The sequence below is a fragment of the Lepisosteus oculatus genome, chromosome 4 (genome assembly GCF_040954835.1).
Source record: "Lepisosteus oculatus isolate fLepOcu1 chromosome 4, fLepOcu1.hap2, whole genome shotgun sequence".
Lineage (NCBI taxonomy): Eukaryota > Metazoa > Chordata > Actinopteri > Semionotiformes > Lepisosteidae > Lepisosteus > Lepisosteus oculatus.
In genome coordinates this window covers 19,674,082-19,692,897 of record NC_090699.1, presented here as the reverse complement: position 1 = coordinate 19,692,897, position 18,816 = coordinate 19,674,082, and the positions used below count along the sequence as shown (strand labels likewise).

The window sequence follows — 18,816 nt, the reverse complement described above, 5'->3', positions numbered from 1 at the left end:
CAATGCTGAGATGTTGCTTTCAGATCACCATGTCAGTATCCGCAAATGTGCACTAAATATATCGTTGTGTGCCCTCCACCAGCCATTTAATTCTCTGGTATTACAAAATGAGATGTTGCAGACACAGTTTAACGCTTAATTGGCAGTTTCTTGGTTTGTTTGAAAATCCCTGCAATCCTTGAGTCCTTATCCAAAAGGCTTTACTTAAAGTCATCATTAAAAATAATCCTACCATATTTGCCCCACAACTGCATAAATCTGGTAAATCTGGTGTCAGTAGAATTACTGAGTTGGAAACCTGAAGTGCCTTTTCTAGAGTATGCTCTACAGCTCTCGTTTTCATTGGCTATTCAATTGGAAATCATTTTCATCAGAAAAGAAATCTTAGACATACTGTATGGAATACATACAAACAATATTTTGAAGTTTATAACTACAGTGATATACTGTACGTGAGATGTAAATATGCTAATCAAACCCTGTTCTTAACTGATCTTAAGCATTACAAATGTTCAATTAAATTATTTTATGCCAACAAGCAACAATTGTTCCTGGAATAGCAGACCAGAAAGTCTTTGGTTTCCTAAAAACGTTCCTTGCTCAGTAAGCAACAAACACTAAAAAAAGTCCAAGTCCAAGAAATAAAGTATTGTTTTTTTGTAGTCCCATTTCCTCTTGGTTCAAACATTCTGTAGGTTGCATAAAATAGCAGACAAAATATAATGCAGTTTTTTTATTTGAATTAAGAAAAAAAAACATAAATTACCGTGGCATTATAACAAATACAAACACAGTATTTCTCCCCCTTAGAAAATATACTTAATTTACAACACATACAGTGCATTAAACATTCTCCTCAAATGTGCCTGATAAGTTATTTAAGGCATTTATAATTCATCAGTCAATACTGGAAAATAATTGCACTGCAAAAGATAGAGCAACAGTAATTAATTAAAATTACATTTTATTGTTTAGTTCAAAATTTCTGAATTTAATTTCAGAACTGAAAGTGCACATATTGTACCGTACAACTTAGTTTTACTTTCCTCAATATTAATGAACAACATGACAAACATTTCTTTTGGATCAATAACTCTAGAAGGGTCATGCAAGTGGAATGATGTGGTCACTTCAGGGTTAATAAGTGCTAAGGTTAATGTTCACCTGCAGGTATTAAGACAGCCACCAATGTAGCACCTGTTTTGTTTCAAAGTTTCAAGCTGAGATACCACACTTTCCGGTACTCCTAAGGCTAAATCATCTGTCTGAATTCAACAAAAGCCCTGCTCCATCAAAGTCAATACTCCACTCTGCTTTCAATTAAATAGCACACTGCTTTGTCTAGTTCTGCACTTTGGTAAGTGTCTTGTAAGCTGCTTTACATTTCCATGGGAAGCTGGCTCACAACAGCAACGGAGCTGAGCAAAGACTGTGAATGGTGTTATGTACTAAGGCTTTGGGCACAGTTTCTCCAACAGGATTTGGAGAAACAGGTGGACTTCAGAACAGGACTTTCCAAAAGACGAATACAAACCCAACAATAGGGTGTGATTAAGAGCAACCTAAACCATAAACATCAGCATCTGATCTAAGAAGAGCTTGAATCCTAAGGTAACTGAATGATGCTCTTCTTTATGTGAAATGAAGACTCAAAGCGTACCTCTTCAATAACAATTCTGTCACATCTCTCTGAATGCTGCACATTATCCAGTGTTGGACTGCATGTTCTTCCTGCGGCCCTCTACAATATAATACTGGTAGCTACTATTTACTGTAAACACACGTGCTGTAAGTTACAGCAACACTGAGTAAGAGACTGAATGCAGCTGCATACAAAACATTAAATGCAGGAATAATTTGTAATGATACATCTTCCGTTTTGGATGCTATCCTCTACTTCCTAAGCGGATGAAAGTGCAGTATTATTAAAAACCCTGATTTGGCTTCCAATTCGAAAATTATGTTTTACAAAACTCAGACATTCCACTTTTTTGTGTGGCCCAAAATGTCAAAAGATTTTTGGACAACCTGTTCTAAAATACAACTTGTTTGGACAATGTATTTTCAAGTGGGGACAACAAATGTTATCACTGTATATAAGAAACAGGTTCCATTCAGTTTCATTCATTCCCTTACTGTGGATATGCTTAGCTGCAGCTCATTAAATTTGGTCTATTGTCAATCAAACATCCAGCAGCTTCACCATAGCTTTGTTCAGCAGTCTCTGCCAGCTCTCTCTTGTGAATGAGAGTGAGCCCATTACAGCCACTGGGCATAGAGAATTCTAGCACAGGGCTGCAATATGAGCCCAAATTTCACAGCTAAGAATGGCTTTGTTTTTCTCCAGCCCACACGGGTTCTACCGCTTCAGTTAGGAACAAAGAAAACAACAAAAAAATCAGTTACAAAAAGGCCTGTTCCCTTTAAAGCTAATATTAATCCTTACGAACTAGGAAAACGTTTACTTCTAAAGGGTTGTGGAGCCATTCACACAACAGAGAAGCAACCCCCCGAAAAAAAATACTCTGCACTTATTTTTCCGTTTTTTTTTTCATTATTTTTCTTGTGTGCTCTTTTTCTTCTTGGCGTTCCTGAATCCCGGAGCCTCCTAGCCACTTCTGTGACTGCCATCCCCTGTGCGCTGAGCACGGGCCATGACCAATTCCTGTGGCACTTTCTTGCAGTCCGTAGCCAGGCCCACAAAGCACATGAAATCAATGAAGCAGGTGGTGAGGTTTAATTTGCAACCAAATTCACTTGTTGCATAGTCGTATGGGAAAGTGTGGTGGTAGTTGTGGAACCCTTCTCCTGAAACAAAAGCAAACAGAAGAGTTATCTCAGGTTAATCACATAGTAGCACTATCCCTGATTAATATTTACCACACTGCAAATATTTTCCTCCACATAGCAGTATCCGACAGTTTAAACTTGACAGCAACAGCAATGAAGCAAGGCAGACAATGCTATGTATTTTTCCTTCATTGCCTAACAAACACTAGGCCTAATTTAAGCAAAATAAAAGCTAGCATAATTGAATGGTTACATTGTGTTCGGCAGAACTGAAGATCACAAAAAAGCTTCTCAAATATAAAGACCGACTTCAAAAACAATGTTCATTCTTTGCTTGAGCCTTTGTAGTCAAAACATTCCATGTACTAATGCAAGTGAAATTATTTTCTTAAGTATTGTATGGTTATAATGTTAAGCAGTTTTGAAGTGAAGATTTTATTTAACTTTATGTCACTAATTATGCATTATGTGTAGCTACAGTTATACCTTATTCCCTCTGCATTTACACACAACATAATGAACTGAAGAATTTAGAAGAAATAAAAAATTCACAAAATTCTCACAATCATAAGTACAGTACTGTTATTCACGAAGTGCACTTTTTTTTTTAAATGCACTTAATATACAATTCCCGAACTGAGCTCAAAACATTAAAACACACTCCAGTTGAATCTGGAATCAGAAATGTTATTACACTTGAAAGAAATAACTGTTATACAAGAAAACTGCTAGCAATTAAGGGATCAAATTTATAAAACAGAAAGTTTTCCAACTGGACTCGCCCACCAAACAAAGGGAGTTATTGTGCTTAAAGCAATGAAAACTAAACATCAGAAAACAACAGTGAATTACAAAATTGGACTGTTTTTATATTTGGAAAATTCTGTGCTTTTGTTACAGTAAAGACTTCATTGCAAGGCTCAGACATTGTTTTCAAAGCAAGCCAAAGCACAAGGGCACGTACTGCATTTGCATTTCGTGCTTTATATAGAGATGAAGGGGGTCTTCAGAGAACACAAGGAGCAAAGGAAGCACTTTTTTGCGAAGAGTGGTGGTGTGTGGAATAGGTTGGCTGTTCTCCCTGATGTAGGGCATCAGGGAGAAGGAGTGAAAGTGTAGTGAGGAAATGAAAGATAAGCATACATAGAGAGGTGAGGCCTGAACCAGCTAAAGAACTGAGAAAATATTTCAGAACATGTCATTACCAGCAAATCCCATTCAAACTACTAAGTCTGGAGATAACTGGTGAAGAAGTCCTTGAACAGGACCAAACTGGGTTTTGTAATAATGATTTGCTAGGCAGCCAAGGATCCACTGTGGCAGGAAAAATGATTAAGCAGCTTGGTAGGGGAGAATCGGGAACTGTAATGGCTGTTTGTGAAATCTGTCAAATCAAAATCAATTGGTAGTATGGAATGAGAGCAGTTTGATATGGCAGTTTGCTTGTGAACAAAATGGCGATCATTTTGGTATAAGCAAGAATGACACTGAGTCACATGCTAGTAGTATACTCACTAGAATGCTAACAGACATGTTTTGAGCTAGCCGGCCACACTTTTAAAATTGCATAAATAGTTATGGGCCGCTTATCAACAACCAAGTAAAAAATGTTGGTATAGCTGCCATCTTGGATTACTCAGGAAGACCTATTTCATACATACAAGTTACAATCGTAGTAAATTTTTAAGTTTGCTAGTTGATGGAATCTGCAAAGTTTCCGTTCAGTGTTGTGGTTAACAAACCATTTCTGAGTCAAGTGTGTTGATCAGATTTCCTTCTTGACCTCAATTATTGTCACATATTTAACTTGCTCCAGTACACTTGCCTAGCTGCTAGAGTGTCTGGTCTTCAAACATGTACAGTTTTAAAAGTAGGAAGATAAAAAAAATTTGCAATTGCCATAGGGCAGCTTCCCCTGCTCTGGTGACTAATCATGTAAAACTTACCTATCGCACTGAAGGTGACAAATCTGTTCTCCCTGGGGCTGATATGCACATCATATGGCCTGTTTCCCCACAGGTGGGCAGCACTGTTCACCAACCAGGTGGCATTCAGCACCAGAGTGTATCTCAGGATTCCAGGAATGAAGTACCCCACCCACAAAGACTCTCCCCACAGGTACCAGGGCACAACCGTGGGAAAGACGAAGCACATCAGAACCACAGACATCTTATAATTCCTGAAAAACATCACACAAAAGACGGGCCCGGTTATCTCAATTAACCCTTACACTTCTTTTGATTTCAAAAAGCACTGAAAGTACTGTTAAAATGGTTAGTTTTTTCCCATTGAATTGGTACAGATTATGATTAAAATTTAACACAATAATCCTCTACGGATTTCAAATCCAGGGAATGTTAATGGCTTCTGACAGGTGCAACAAACTCCTGCCAAACAATGCTGCAATGCTTAAAATGTCTTCTGTGCTATTTCATTAATCCAGGAAGGCTAAGGAGCATTTTGTGAAAATATCTAAGACTGTGTAGTATACTCTTGGGATTTTTTTTTATTTGGAATAAGCAATTATTTTTTGTTATGTACGCATTCGATTTGGATTTTTCATTAGGCCAATTGTGAGTTTTTGAAAAAATTAAAAATGGCCAATGATTGTTTGCTAGATTTTCAGTTTGAAATAGCCAGCTGTGCTTTTCATGTCCCATCTTGCAGCAATCATCCTTGTGCCTGCACAAGAGAAAAATGAGCAAGTGTAGGCAGACTCCTCCAGCCTGCCCTCCTTTGAGCTAATCTCTGAACATGACACAGGTAACTGTTACGCATCCTGCGCGCTCTAACAAACGCCTTCACATTCCCATACGCACCCACTTAAACAGACCCTCTTCCTATCGCCTTTCACTCCAATCACTACTTGAACCCTCCTCTTTCCTTTACCGTCGCTCACTATTTCGGATGTGTGCGTACCCTTTTTCTTTCGGTTTGATCTCTTCGTTGCTTCCCGGACTCTCGCTAGTTTCTGACCTCGTTTCTGCCTTTTGCAATTTGGATTTGTTGTCTCGACTGAACTGTCCCAGCCCAGTTTTGATTTCGCCTGCCCATGGGTTTTTGATTATTTGGACTTGCGTATTTGTAACTTTTTTTTATAAGGACTTCCTGCAATAGCATGGGGAAATCACCCTGCACAGGTCTTTATTTTTTAGCATCACAATTACTAACAGTAACAGACTTCTGTATTGGAGGATCAGTGCTAATTGGAGGAGAGATGTGTCCCTGACCTACAGTACTGTTGGAAAGCCACAGGGGTCGCTGTGTCGCTGAGAGGCCAGCTAACTCCACCCCACCCTCAGGAACGCTCAGCCAGTTGTTTGCCACAGCTTGGAGAATCCCAATCACAGCTGATGACAAGACCCATCCTTTACCAGCCGAGTCACTGCATCACGTTCTCAAGCAAGAGAGTCAAAGTATGCATTCTAGCCTCCTTAATTCCTTAATATTATAGCCACATCTGGGGTTTAGAAAGTTCTTTATTCTTCTGATGCTGGTAAAAACCTCAAACCAAATGCCCCACAAGAGATCATGGCCAATTAGCACAGATAACGCTGGAAATGCTAAACAATTTACTTCGGATTCATCACTCTGCAGTTTAATGTTGTTCAATACTTCCTTCAAATGTCTTACACATGCAACTCTACTAATGGATTCCTTTAATAGTAAACACAGAGGTAAATGGAAATTATTTATGTTCTTCAATTATGTGCATTTCCTAATAGGTGTTTTTTTGCCCAACCATTATAATTCCTTATAATTCACAAGACAGAACAGAACTCTGGCAAAAAAGCAGGTTCTTATTGAAGCAGACAGTCATCTCCATTATTCAAGTTCAGGTGAAAAAATATGCAGGATATAAACCAATAGTCTACAGATCATAGCATTATTTTAACATGCCAAAATGGGGAATATCAAATCTTTAAATCTGACATTCATTTTGTTCACGTATTTTATTGAAGTGGAGCTACTGGTGCAGAATGGCTGCTGCACATCATCCCGGTGAAGGCTGTAGGGTCCCCTCTTATATGTCGAAATGCAAGAAAATAATAATTATTAAAACTGTCAAGCATTCATACTTGGAAAGACCACGCTCACAATTACATTACAGTAGATACTGTATAAAGTTTTGGAAGCATCAAAGCACAGTGAACGAACATATATATTCTGGGGAAATGGAGATTTTAAAATCTAATACCATAAAATCTAAGATGGATGAAATAATCCTACACAAAAAAAGAAAGAATCATTTACAGCAACGAGCAGACTTGAACGCTGGTTCATTTACAAAGCAAAACGAGTCAATGACCAGCGTGTGGAGAGAAAGCTGCACCACCTACTTTCTTTGAAACATGACGACGGGATCTGCCTTCAGATCAGTGAGCTCCAGCTTGCTTCCCTTTTCAATGACATCAGGGTGTTTGCGTACCAGGAGCCAACCAATGTGAGCAAAGAAAAATCCTCTTCCGGAATTGTGGGGATCGGCATCTGTTTCAGAGTACTTGTGGTGAGCTCTGTGGTCCCGAGCCCACTCGTAGATGTCATTCTGCAGATTACGCACAATATAATTAGCAAAGATTCTGCTCACCTATGACCTGCCATTTTTAAGTAACAACAATTAATACAGAGAACATGACTGGAGATCATCATCCTGTTTCTTAAGCTAATAAGCTTGGCAGGCATCCAGTCAGTTATTATTACTAATAATTATCTACCCATGAGCCTCAGTGAAGGGGGCACTGATGTGATTATATGCCAGTTAAAAAGATTTCCTTCACAGTCTCTGGCTTTTCTCATCTCTTCAAAGAGCGTCATTCACGTAGTACTGGGAGATTATTGTACTGTACCTGAAAAGCCATTGAATTGGCAAAAGCGAGGAAGATCCGCAGGGGCAGTTTGGCCTTATAGGACCTGTGACTCCAGAGTCGATGTGCCCCAGCTGTCACTCCTAAGGCGCTCAGCAGGAAACACAAGACAGCTGCCCAGGGACAAGGAAGAAAGGAAGCGTTAAAACATGTCCCAATGCGAACAGTCACAATTATTCCAGTTACATGCCTTTTTAACTCTGTTCAGACTAACTAGGTACAGTCCTTTCCTAAACCAGCATTAACTGTACCTGCTACTAAGACTAAAGGTAGCTGTATGTACCATTAGTGCAGACTGCCGAGGACCTGTGGGCTCTGTGACCATGAGGCAGGCCTGAAAATTGGCTCAGAAGGACACAGTTATCGGCTGACCCAGCTAACAATGGGAAGTCTATTGCAACTGCCATTGTTTATTGTTCTTCTAATATAATATTACGCCGCCTCAGCACTGCCAAGCTTAGTGCAATGTTAGGATGAGGGCTCCGTCTGGTAATCTGTCCTTTAGAATGTCAGTAAATGCACGTAGATTAACCTTTTGATTTATATCAGCACTTATATGTGTAGGGAGGGACACAGCACTGTTTAGAACCCAGCTAGGAGTTCATATGGAAATTTGGAATGTGTGCAGCCTGTTATGGAATTACATGGGTGAAGATACTGGTTCTCACTCCTGATCCTGGAGGACCAGTGCACCTTCTGGGTTCTGCTCCAGCCAAGGCCATAATCATGATGAAATTCATTCTGATTTTCTGTTTTAGGCGTGTTGTCTAAATTCAATCCTGAATTTTCTTTAAACTCTTTAAAACACTGGATGTTGGGGTTTGTGGAATTTGTCTCAATTCCTCAGTTTCGGAATTCCCCTTATTCAGGTGTGTTAGCCGAAATGTAACCACCTGGGCTAAAGCAAAAGGGGGAAAAAAAAAATCAACAATAAACACCGTGGAAGTGTTTGACATACAGTATGCTTTCACACCTGCATCCATTCAACATCCAACCTCCTGTCACCTATTGACATGTTTTCAGTCATAAATGAGGGAGCAGGTTCTTCTGTATGCTTACAGTGTTGGGAATATTATACTATAAATAGGTATTTTGAATCCAAGGACAGAGTGCAGAAAAAGGCTAATTAAACAAACAGATCAATCAAAGGCATCAGCTGGGCAGAAGTGATTAAGGGCCCTACAGGCACAAAATAATCAGCAGATACAGGGGTCCAAGTGACCACTACTTCACTTCAGAGCAGGGGTGGGCAACTCTGGTCCTATAGAGCTACAGTCCAGCAGATCTCACCAGCCCCCCCTTAAAACATCAATCTGTAAAGATTATAAGCACACATGATTTTTTTTTCAGTTTAATAAGTGAATATGTTCAATTAAGAAATGTTTTTCCATAACCTATTAATTAGCACTTATAAAAAGAGAAACAAAACCGCTGCAACAGTCCAAATTCAACCAGGGGATCATCTGCATGGCAACAGCATTCAACGGATTCAGGAGACAGCATGTCTTCTTAAGGGGCATGACTCGTACTTGTGCAGATGTGAGGAGAGGCCACAATGATCCAGTAACCCAAACGAGCTGTGAGTTTCTGGGACGGGACTTGCCAGCCAGGTGGTTAAAGCCCAGACTCTGGGCACTTTTAAAGAGACAGCTGGAACATATTTTACCAAATGAGCAAGATGGGTCTAATGACCTTCCTTCATTTTCAATCTTTCTTAAGTCCTTATGGGATAGTAAACATGGAATTAAAAGGCAAGGCCTTACTTAAATAATTTGTCAGTATCTGTTGAACAAGTAACAGTACTAATGGATATAAAGAGACTGTATGATATTGTGTAGTAAGAATTTCTTAGGTTTTTGATAAATTCCCTCAAAACAAAAGATTCATTCCAGAGTTAAATTATAGAATCAGCTGGCATTGTAGAAGCTGCAAAGGAGATTTTAAGAAGAATCAGACAAAAGTCAGGACTGGGCGAACACCTGGTAGAAGACGGTGATGTTTAATGTAGATTAAGTGCAGAGTGTTATATGCAGGAAGCAGAAACAGACTAAAAAAAGAATAGAAAAAAACAACTTGAAGAAGACATGTAATTATGAACAACATATATTATAGGTGTTTGGACTAACATCATTACCATCTTCTAGCCAGATGTTTCACACTCCTGGTCCAGGGAGATGGTATTCTTAATCACAGACTAATTGATTTCTATTTTCCATTTTAAGCCTATTTGAAAAATGTCTTTATCTCTTAAGGTGTTGAATGGGATGTATCATCGGTATCAACCCTGTGCTTATTCGTGAGCTTCAGAGCTCCCATCACTCAAGTGTGTCAGCTGAAATGTGACAAACAGGACATAAACCGAAGGAAAAACGCTGACACAATGTGTGTGCGTCTGACACTGTGTCATTCCCACCCGTCTATTGATCACTGGCCACCTATTAAGAGCATTTAGTCACAAATAAACAAGCAAATTCTTCTGTGTTTGTTGTTGTATGTAATGCACTTTAAATGGGGAAGTTTTGAAACCAAGGCCTGAGTAATGAAGCAAGTAGATCAATTACTGGCACCAATTAGCACTGGTGATTAAGGGGCACAGCTGGAATGAAAAGCAGCACACAACAATCCCCTCAGGACTAGGAAAAAGAACCTCTGCTCCAGACAATGTACATAAACAACAAGGCAAACATATGTTGCAATAAACAGTTAAAACTAGAAAAAAAGGGTTATTATAACTATAATTTCATTTAAGAATACTGTGGTTCAGCTTTGGTCACTGTGATACATAAAACCAATATCATAACTTCTTTCAAAAAACATCTGGCTGAGCAGGACGTACTAGACCCACCTGGCTCATTTGGAAGTTAGGTAATTGATCCAATCTCATTCAGCCCTTTCTTGAAAAATGCCAGGGTATCGGCTTCAACGACTGCGTAGCTTGTCACTCACACAAACTTATGGGTAAAGAACCCTTTGCCTCCTATGCTCTGTTTAAAGTGGATGTAGTTCCCACTTGTGCCCTCTAGTTCATGTTTAGCTATTCAGTAATAAATGAACATTTAATGCTATCAAAGGGCTAGTACATAGTTCCTATAAAAAGCCAAACACAGAGTTTTCCTCAGATATTGAATCTTAGATTTTATCCTTTGGAAGGAAGGATGTTGTAACTACACAGACTACTATACTATATTGACTGCAGATGCAGGTACTTATTCCTCATCTGATGCAATACAAAAAAATATTCAGTGTGAGAATAGGGGAAAACCACTAAGTTTTATAAGGTTACATATGACAACAGCATCACATACTGTATAACCTGGAAAGTTCTGCACTGGCAGGCTTTCACCTGAAATATGTACATTAAGGATTATCTGGTAAATTAAGACAAGCACAGGAAACTGATACAGTACGTTCTGCTGAAATAAAATGCTGGACTATGCTAACAACTCTGAATCAGACTCAACAAGTGTCATTTCTGTACTGTACTTTTCATTTTTATCAGCAGCTAAGAAAATGATTTCCTCACTAAACAATATGCATTCAGTTAGTCTTTGCCTCTACCCCATAAAACAAATGGAATTCCCTTAATGAAGAAATACTTCACTAAAATATTAGGATTAGGATTTTCACACAGTTTAATCAGTTGCGTTTGTAAGTAGTGAAGCTGAACTGTGCAGGCAAACTGTTTCAGCTTGGTCTCAGTAAAGGAGCGTCTGCAGGCTTTCATTCCAGCTCAGATCTGTATTATCTTAATTCAACCACTTTACCAACTTCTCCCAGCTCTTCAGGTGCTGCTGCTTTAAAAAGTCTAGAAATCCAGCCCCCCCAGGTCCATGGTGTGTTCTGCGCTTGTCACGTTTGTAGGTGTTCAGATTCCTGGCCTTCAAGTTTTCAATTTCTACATTCTACATTCAATCGCTTAATTGAACCCCTAACTGAAATGAACCTTTTTGCTTTCCCACCACTGAAAAGTTTTCAAGCCACTTTAGTTCTGGGACTTAAAACGATTCAAAAAGGTCTAGTTCAAGTATAGGTAACTTCACTGCTCTGTGGCTGCATTCCTGCAGGTTTCAGCAATACTTTATTTTTACTCCCAATTAACACATAAAATAAATAAATGGGTGTCTTGACCCATTCAAATAAAGCTGATTTTGGAACGGGACGTGAACTGCCTGTTCCCGATTTAGTTGGTAATTATTAGGTGAATCTGGAGTTCAATTAAAATAATCAGGATTGCCGGGGGGTGTTGAATTGTATACCACTGTGGAACATGAAACAGCAAACATTTGACACCAGGACGCTGGATTGGAAAAACAAGTTGTAGAATTTCTTTTTATACCTCTAAAAGTTTAATATTTCAGCGGGTTTCGGCGAGATCCAACACTGCGAGCTCCTGCTGGTTACAATGAGCAACAATTCAAGCGGTTTCGCTTCTCACTACAGCGTGTCTCCAGTAGGTGCTGAGCTGCGAAAGGATCTCTTTTCGCCTCAGAGGCTCTCAACAGCACTAAAGCGACTCGGTGCCGCACGCATCACATTTTAAATTCAACTACGCCACAAAAAATGTGTAGGCCATTTTGAATGAAAGAAGTATCACAGATCGTGGAAATCATGAACTGTGGCAACAACACTCACCCCACATCAAGGTCAAGACAGAAGCAGAGGAAACCAGGGTCAGCCCATACAAAGCTCCTGCGTGCAGTAAGGACATCAAGATAACGTTTCTCCATACAATTTTCCTGGGAGGTTTCGGACCCTCTTTTTCCCTGTAAGTCTCATCAAACACGTCTTCCACCGTGGACTCTGTCGCAACCTCCCCGTTTCTGCGTGTCTCCGCTGTAGTCATCGTGAGCTAATTCTGCGCTTCTTGCCAGCTACTAAAATCTAAAAGACAGACATTTTCTTCGTTTGAGTGTACATTTCAAGAAACGAGAAAAACCGTACCTTTTCGATTGCTGCATTTGCTAAATATGTTTTGCTTTCTCCCTTAGGTTTTTAGATTTAAATATGGTTTTAGAAAAATAGGAATACCAGTAAATGAAAACAATGTTTGATTAGCACTTACCTTGAGAGAAGCAGCTGCTTTAAACACACTGAAAATGAAAATTATGCAGTGTGGATCAAGTGCTACAGACCACACAATAAGCGCTTGTTCCTGTGCTGTACTGTTGAGGTACTCACGATGATGCTCTCTACCTAAGCTTCTGATGTCGTTTTAGGGAGGAGGTACTGAAGAAAGTAATTGGTCGACAGTTTGGTGCCATCTTATTCAGCCAGTTTCATTGGTCCTTTGGTATCTGCTGTTAAACCTTAAATTTTATTCATTCATGGCCGGTGGGTTTTTTTTTCGCAACGAATGTGTGGGTAAATAAATCGCGTAACTGTACTCGGTAGTTTCACAATTAAAGTTTCAAAGAAAAAACGACGCCCGATTCTGGTATTGTCTGCTTCCTGGTTGGTGTCATTTGTTTTCGTTCAGACGCTGCGAGTCAACGTCCGACAGTAACCCGCACTAAAAGTAGGTCATCCTGACGTCTCACAGCGCCTCTCTGGGGGAAATAGAATTTAAAAACTCCAAACTCGTTCCTCCCAGATCTAAAGCCTTCAAGCGGTGCCTGGGCGGCTGAATTATTCATTTAAATACTGCGGCACGGCGGTGTGGCGATTATTGCTGCTGCCTCTCTCGCAGCTTCCTGGACTGCGGGTCCGATATCGGGCTTGCTGTCCATCTGTGAGGAGTTTGCATGTGGGTGGGTGCCAGGCGCTCCGGTCTCACCAGTCCAAAGACACGCAGTCTAGGTCAGCTGGCGTCTGTATAATGTCTCCCGTGTTCGTGTGTGTTCGTGTCCTGCGGCTGACTGGCGTGATGTCTGCACTATTTCCTGCCCTGCACTCATGGTCTGGCCGGTTAGGCTCCGGCTCGCCACGACCCTGGACTGGACTCATCGATTATTGAAAAATAATGGAGTTGAATCGGGTAGGCAAGCTAGCAGCGAAGCAATAAGGGGATACAAAATAAATTGAAGATGCCGCGGAGTTTTAAGATATTGTGAACATTTGGATAGCACTGCTGATCAGTTTTTAAGTTACTCGGAATAAAAGCAAAACGACAAAAATATTACACATGCAAATGAATAGGTATATTCATCCTAGTGTAACACAATTAAGTAAATATATTAAGATTTACTTTATTCGAGCTGTTTCACCTCATCACAAGACGGCGTTTACCCTTTTAAAATCTTTTTTTTCCTAACTGATTCTCACGCTTTTGAAAGCAATAAATATTACATCATAAATCCTACAGAAAATCACCAGAATAATATTGCTATTATTCTCCCGTGAATAACTATAAATGTCATTTCGCCAATAACATTAATTAGTTTTCACTACTTCAAAATAAAATGCTACTTCTTAGCATTACACTCAGTGAAATCATGTAAAGTAACAATAATCACCGAACTTGCCGACTAAATCGAGTGAATACGATATCAATACCCTCCATGGAATCTAGACCTAGTTGCTTCCTAAAATAAAAGTATTTTTTAATAAATCTTAATTCACAACACCAAATGCAACGTATTAACACTGTATAACTGTATAATCTTCCTTAAATTATAGTTTATTGGAGACTTGACAAGTAAATAAAGACGATTCCTTCCCAACGCTGAACTGGATGAAGCGGTTAGAAAATGGGTTTATGGATATTCTTCGATAACCCTTCGTTTTCACATGCTGACAGAAGCTCGGTTTGTAATCAAAGTATAAACTGAAAGAACTAACCCAGGGTAATTCTGATGTATTCAGACATTACGAATTACTCCAGGTCTGTAGCTTTACGTGTAAATATACAAAGACGGATTTCATTCGAGCTGCTTTACAGCGCCACAGGACGGCATCTGACCGCCTCCATGCTTCGGAAGTCAAGAAGCGTCGCTCGTGCCCCCTGCTGACAGATCAGTCAATTTTGCTAAGGAAAGGTTCGACAGATTAATGGAAACATAACGTTATATATATTTTATAGTAGTGTATAATATGGTAGTGTGTCACATATACGTGAATAGTAAGTTTTAACTCCCTGTACCTTAACGTCTCATTGTTTACATGCCTATTATTATCAGTTATTAGTTGCAGTCGGCAAATTTCAATCTGAGGAGAAAAGATTCGAAAAAGTCTAGAGATGTGCGCTACGAATAAAAGTTTTATTTGTTGTTTATTTTCTGAATAACCAATGTATCTGTTATCCAGGAATGTTACAGGGATGTTTAAATGTAATATTACAGGAATGTTAGTGTTTATGATGTGATAAATTCGTAAAGAGTCCACAACGTCTTCTAGCTTACTCACAGAAGTACATTGTTTTCATACACTTTTGCTGCGCTGCTTGCTGCTAGCAAGCTTTATATGGTAAGCTTGAAAGTCGATAAAATCCATCGCCATTGATTTTCAATAACTGCTTGGTCCAAAACGGATTTGTGGTGAGACACTATTTAAAATAGCAGACAATGGGCACTATTCTGGGTACTCACTGTGTCACTGGGTATCACAGGACACAAGCACATGCATACAGGGGAGAAATTCAGAGTAGTCCCTTAAATTCCAGGTAACCAGTGTACCCAGCTGTTTGAGTGTCTGAGCTGGAAGTAAAATAAATTAGAGTTTTGTCAGGCTAGACACCATGTTTCATGAAGCATGCAACCTATGAGTAACGCATAGATGAAGGCCCCAATAGAGACCCCTGAGGCACCAGTACAAACAGCTGTTACTGTAGAAGTATAGTGTGCAAGGGATACAAGCAAAATCCTGGAGTCTAGTTCTAAGGATAATTTTTATTCCACTATATCTTTAGCATTTGCAGGGTGGAAAAAATGTATTTTTCCAGATTTGAATTGTCTATATATAAAATACTTACAGAAGATAATATACATATTGTTTCAACTATAAGCTGCTTTTACAGTTCTCTCAGAGATGTTAGAATGTCTGAGTGCTTTTGAATATACAGTATTACCCATTGATTAAACAGGGAGAACACAATCCCTGTAATCAGTGTTTTATATGTCAGTATCCAGAATGTTACAGCTGTACCTAATATTTGTTATTAAAAATGCCTCCAAAATGACATATATAAAACCACTAGTGACATATGAGGAAATCCACAGTCAGCACAAAGAATCGACAGCTATTTAGTAAATAATGTTTGCAGATACATGGTGAATTTAACAGGAGGCTTTGGAATTTCACATTGTTTTTTTCAGTGTAAAAACATTTTACTGATTGCTAGACAATGTATGTTTCTTAATAACACTGACTAGTGGGTAATATGTACATTTATTTGTTCTGTTTGTGATCATAGATTGGTATTTTGGTATATTTCAATGTAGAGTAGCTTCTTTATGAAAAGTATGGCTACAAAATGGAGATTATAAAAATGGAGGAAATCAGAAATAAGCTGAGCGCATAAATCAATAAGTAAAATAAACTTAGACCAAGAATATACCGTACTCGAGTGGTTGGTATAATTATGGCACATGATTTCTTTATTCTCAGGCACACTTGGTTAAAAATATTTATTGAAAATCAAAACTCAATTTCAGACACTAGACTTGACTAGACTTCAACATATAACACTTTCCTTGGTATCTTATAACAAAGAATATCATCAGGCGCCTCTGCAATAACAGGATATTGCACAGGCCTCCAATGTGTACCAAAGGTCTAAAATTAGACAACAGACAATACAATTCCTTTTTAGGGGTTTCATTAGCTGGAACAGGCTCTGACACCCCAGAGGTCCAATGTGACACACTATGTGAGAGAGGTGTAGCTCCTCAGGTGCAGGATTGAAAACAGAAACATCTGCCCTGGGAGGCTCAGTTACTCAGAAGAGTTTTAAATATGATTCAAAACCAAATGGTTATCCAGTGAAGATAAGCCCGATAATATATAATCACACTTTTTACCAGTTTGAATGAGTGTGTTTATGAGTGTGACGGGAAGTTAAAATCTAGAATTGTTCAGAACTGGTGCTTTTGCACACACTGGTAAAATGTCAGAGCTCCCCTTTGTAGAAAGTTCTGAGATATGTATGTGTGTCTGTTTTAAAAGTACATATTGCAGTCCTATTATATAATTACAGATTTTAATGTTTTGCATCATAGACAAATTTGAGATGCAAAATAAGCCCGGTATTGTGAAATGCATAAGCACAAAAGAAATCCAGTTCATAGTGTTATTGGTGTTTTGATAGTGATATTTTTTTTTCTCAGAAGCAAAGAAACGTGAGTCCCATATTCCATATTTCTGTTTTGAAAATGGTGTGGTATGACTGCAATCATATGTGTATACACATAATATGTATATTGTTATCACATATACAAATCCTTGAAAATGGTTTATTGTGTGTGCATTTGATTTTAATTTTAGCTTCCAATTTTTTGCATTAAAAAGGGATATAACTAAAATCAAAAAGTTACGATTTTAAACTTTACTATCGCTGAATCTTGAAATTACAAAGCGTGTATGATGAAAACCCTTTAAACAATACATTATACTTTCCCTGTGATCACTAGAGTCATGCCAAGCACAGAGGACAGCTGGTGACTGACTTTCCTCTGTGCTGAATCCTGCATGATTATACATGATTTGGACCCTACACAGTCCTGCAAGAAGGAATTTGGTAAATATAGATGATGTGAATGTGCAATGTAAGCAGACTAGATGTTGATACTGAGGATTTGGGGAAATCCTATTACTATTACTATGATATTAATTTGAGACATATTAAGATATCACCCCGTCCAATTTCCCCAGTCTGCTAGGGCTATGTTGGGAGTTCCTCAGCAGGCTCCACTCCATTCCCCCAGCTTCAGTATCAGCTCACTGTTTCTGTGCTCCTTGCCTCAAGGTATTTAAAGTCTCTGCACAGTACCTCTGTTCCGCTGTCAATGTCTCTCTTGGTCTGTGGGCCAATAGCTCCTCTTTGCTGTGGTCTCACAGGCTGCGGCTTCCCTTGCGCTGTCTGTGTTGTGTCGAGGGGCTCGTGGGAAGTGGAGAGAGAGCCCTCTGCTCAGGCTCAGATCTTTTTATCCCTACCGTTAGCCAATCCCCCCTCAGGAGGGTTTCTACTGGCTCTGTCAGGGGGAAGTGTGCCCAGTAGATTATCAGGAGGAAGTTCAGGTCATCTGTGAGCTGTGCAGCCCTTCAGCTGTCATAAGTCCTATCGCTTCATTGTCTGCTTTTCAGCCCCCCCACGCCCAAGGTCTGGGTCTAACCGGCTCAGCAAACCCGCACACGTCCATGCATCAATACCTAAGGTGTGGTAATTGCTTCCTAGCTGGAAGAACTGTGTGTTCCTTAATTGTTGCTAATTGTTCCCTGCTCCTCATTAGAATACGTGAAGCTGAATACTTTGGGAGGTGACATACACCGACACAATCCTGGCCACTGACCCAATTTCATAGCCTATTCCTCCTTCAACAGTTTGCATTCTGTGACAACAGCAGCCCCTTTTTTTTACATCCTGATCATGTCAGGCTCTCATGTCTATTTTTTTATAGAATATCCAAATATAACAAATAATACAACATCCTAAAACAATCATTTCAGTGAAATTGAGTGACTATTTTTTTATTCTGTATACTTAGTTTATATTTAAGTTTAAAAAAAGTCAGTGTGTTTTCTTTAATTGTATTGTGTTGTTGCAGATCTTCAAGACTGCACTTCTGTATTCAGTATTAAAGAAGACAGCTGTCTTGTTTTTTCATCTGCTGTGACATGACAAGTATTAAGTATCATGAGGGATCTCTGATTATTCAATCTTCGACTCTATTAGGCAACTGTGGGTGGAATTTTTTTTTACCTTTTACCTTTAATCACTGCAGTGACCTTATGCTTATGCAGACGGGCTCCAGCATAACTTGTTCTCGGATAGGCTGGTGATATTTCAGCACTGGATGGCAGTGAGATGAGTTTACACCACCCCATAACTGTGCTTTGGAAATCTGGTCAGATGTAACATCGAAGTCCAGACAGACTATGTTCTGTCACAACATCAGTTTGGACTGGGCTCTTGCCAGTTTGTGTCAGCCAAGCGAGGAGTGGAGGGCAGGGTGGCGCATAGCAGGCTGGAAGAAAGGTGAAAGTATATGAAATACCTTACTTCAGCAAA

General features: G+C 39.3%; 1 protein-coding gene across 3 annotated transcripts; it reads right to left on the bottom strand.

Annotated features, from left to right (window-relative positions):
- Positions 1–718: 718 nt before the first annotated feature.
- Positions 719–17,711, bottom strand: scdb (stearoyl-CoA desaturase b). Of its 3 annotated transcripts, XM_069188908.1 has the most exons (7): positions 17,578–17,711; positions 15,179–15,286; positions 12,288–12,536; positions 7,638–7,768; positions 7,131–7,336; positions 4,737–4,969; positions 719–2,808 (listed from the first exon to the last, which is right to left on the bottom strand). In XM_069188908.1, the coding sequence occupies exons 3-7, from the start codon at positions 12,496–12,498 to the stop codon at positions 2,609–2,611; spliced, it is 981 nt and encodes a 326-aa protein (XP_069045009.1). In that variant the 5' UTR covers positions 12,499–12,536; positions 15,179–15,286; positions 17,578–17,711; the 3' UTR covers positions 719–2,608. The 3 variants fall into 3 exon arrangements, with proteins under 3 accessions (XP_069045009.1, XP_015201768.1, XP_015201767.1); XM_015346282.2 differs by lacking the exon at positions 15,179–15,286; XM_015346281.2 differs by lacking the exons at positions 15,179–15,286; positions 17,578–17,711 and adding an exon at positions 12,718–13,122.
- Positions 17,712–18,816: the final 1,105 nt, after the last annotated feature.

Coding starts and splice junctions, on each gene's coding strand:
- scdb (XM_069188908.1), bottom strand. CDS start 12,498: ATGACTACAGCGGAGACACGCAGAAACGGGGAGGTTGCGACAGAGTCC. Junction 4,970..7,130: donor GTCGTCATGTTTCAAAGAAA/GTAGGTGGTGCA, acceptor GATGTTTTTCAG/GAATTATAAGATGTCTGTGG. Junction 2,809..4,736: donor TGTCACCTTCAGTGCGATAG/GTAAGTTTTACA, acceptor CTTTTGTTTCAG/GAGAAGGGTTCCACAACTAC.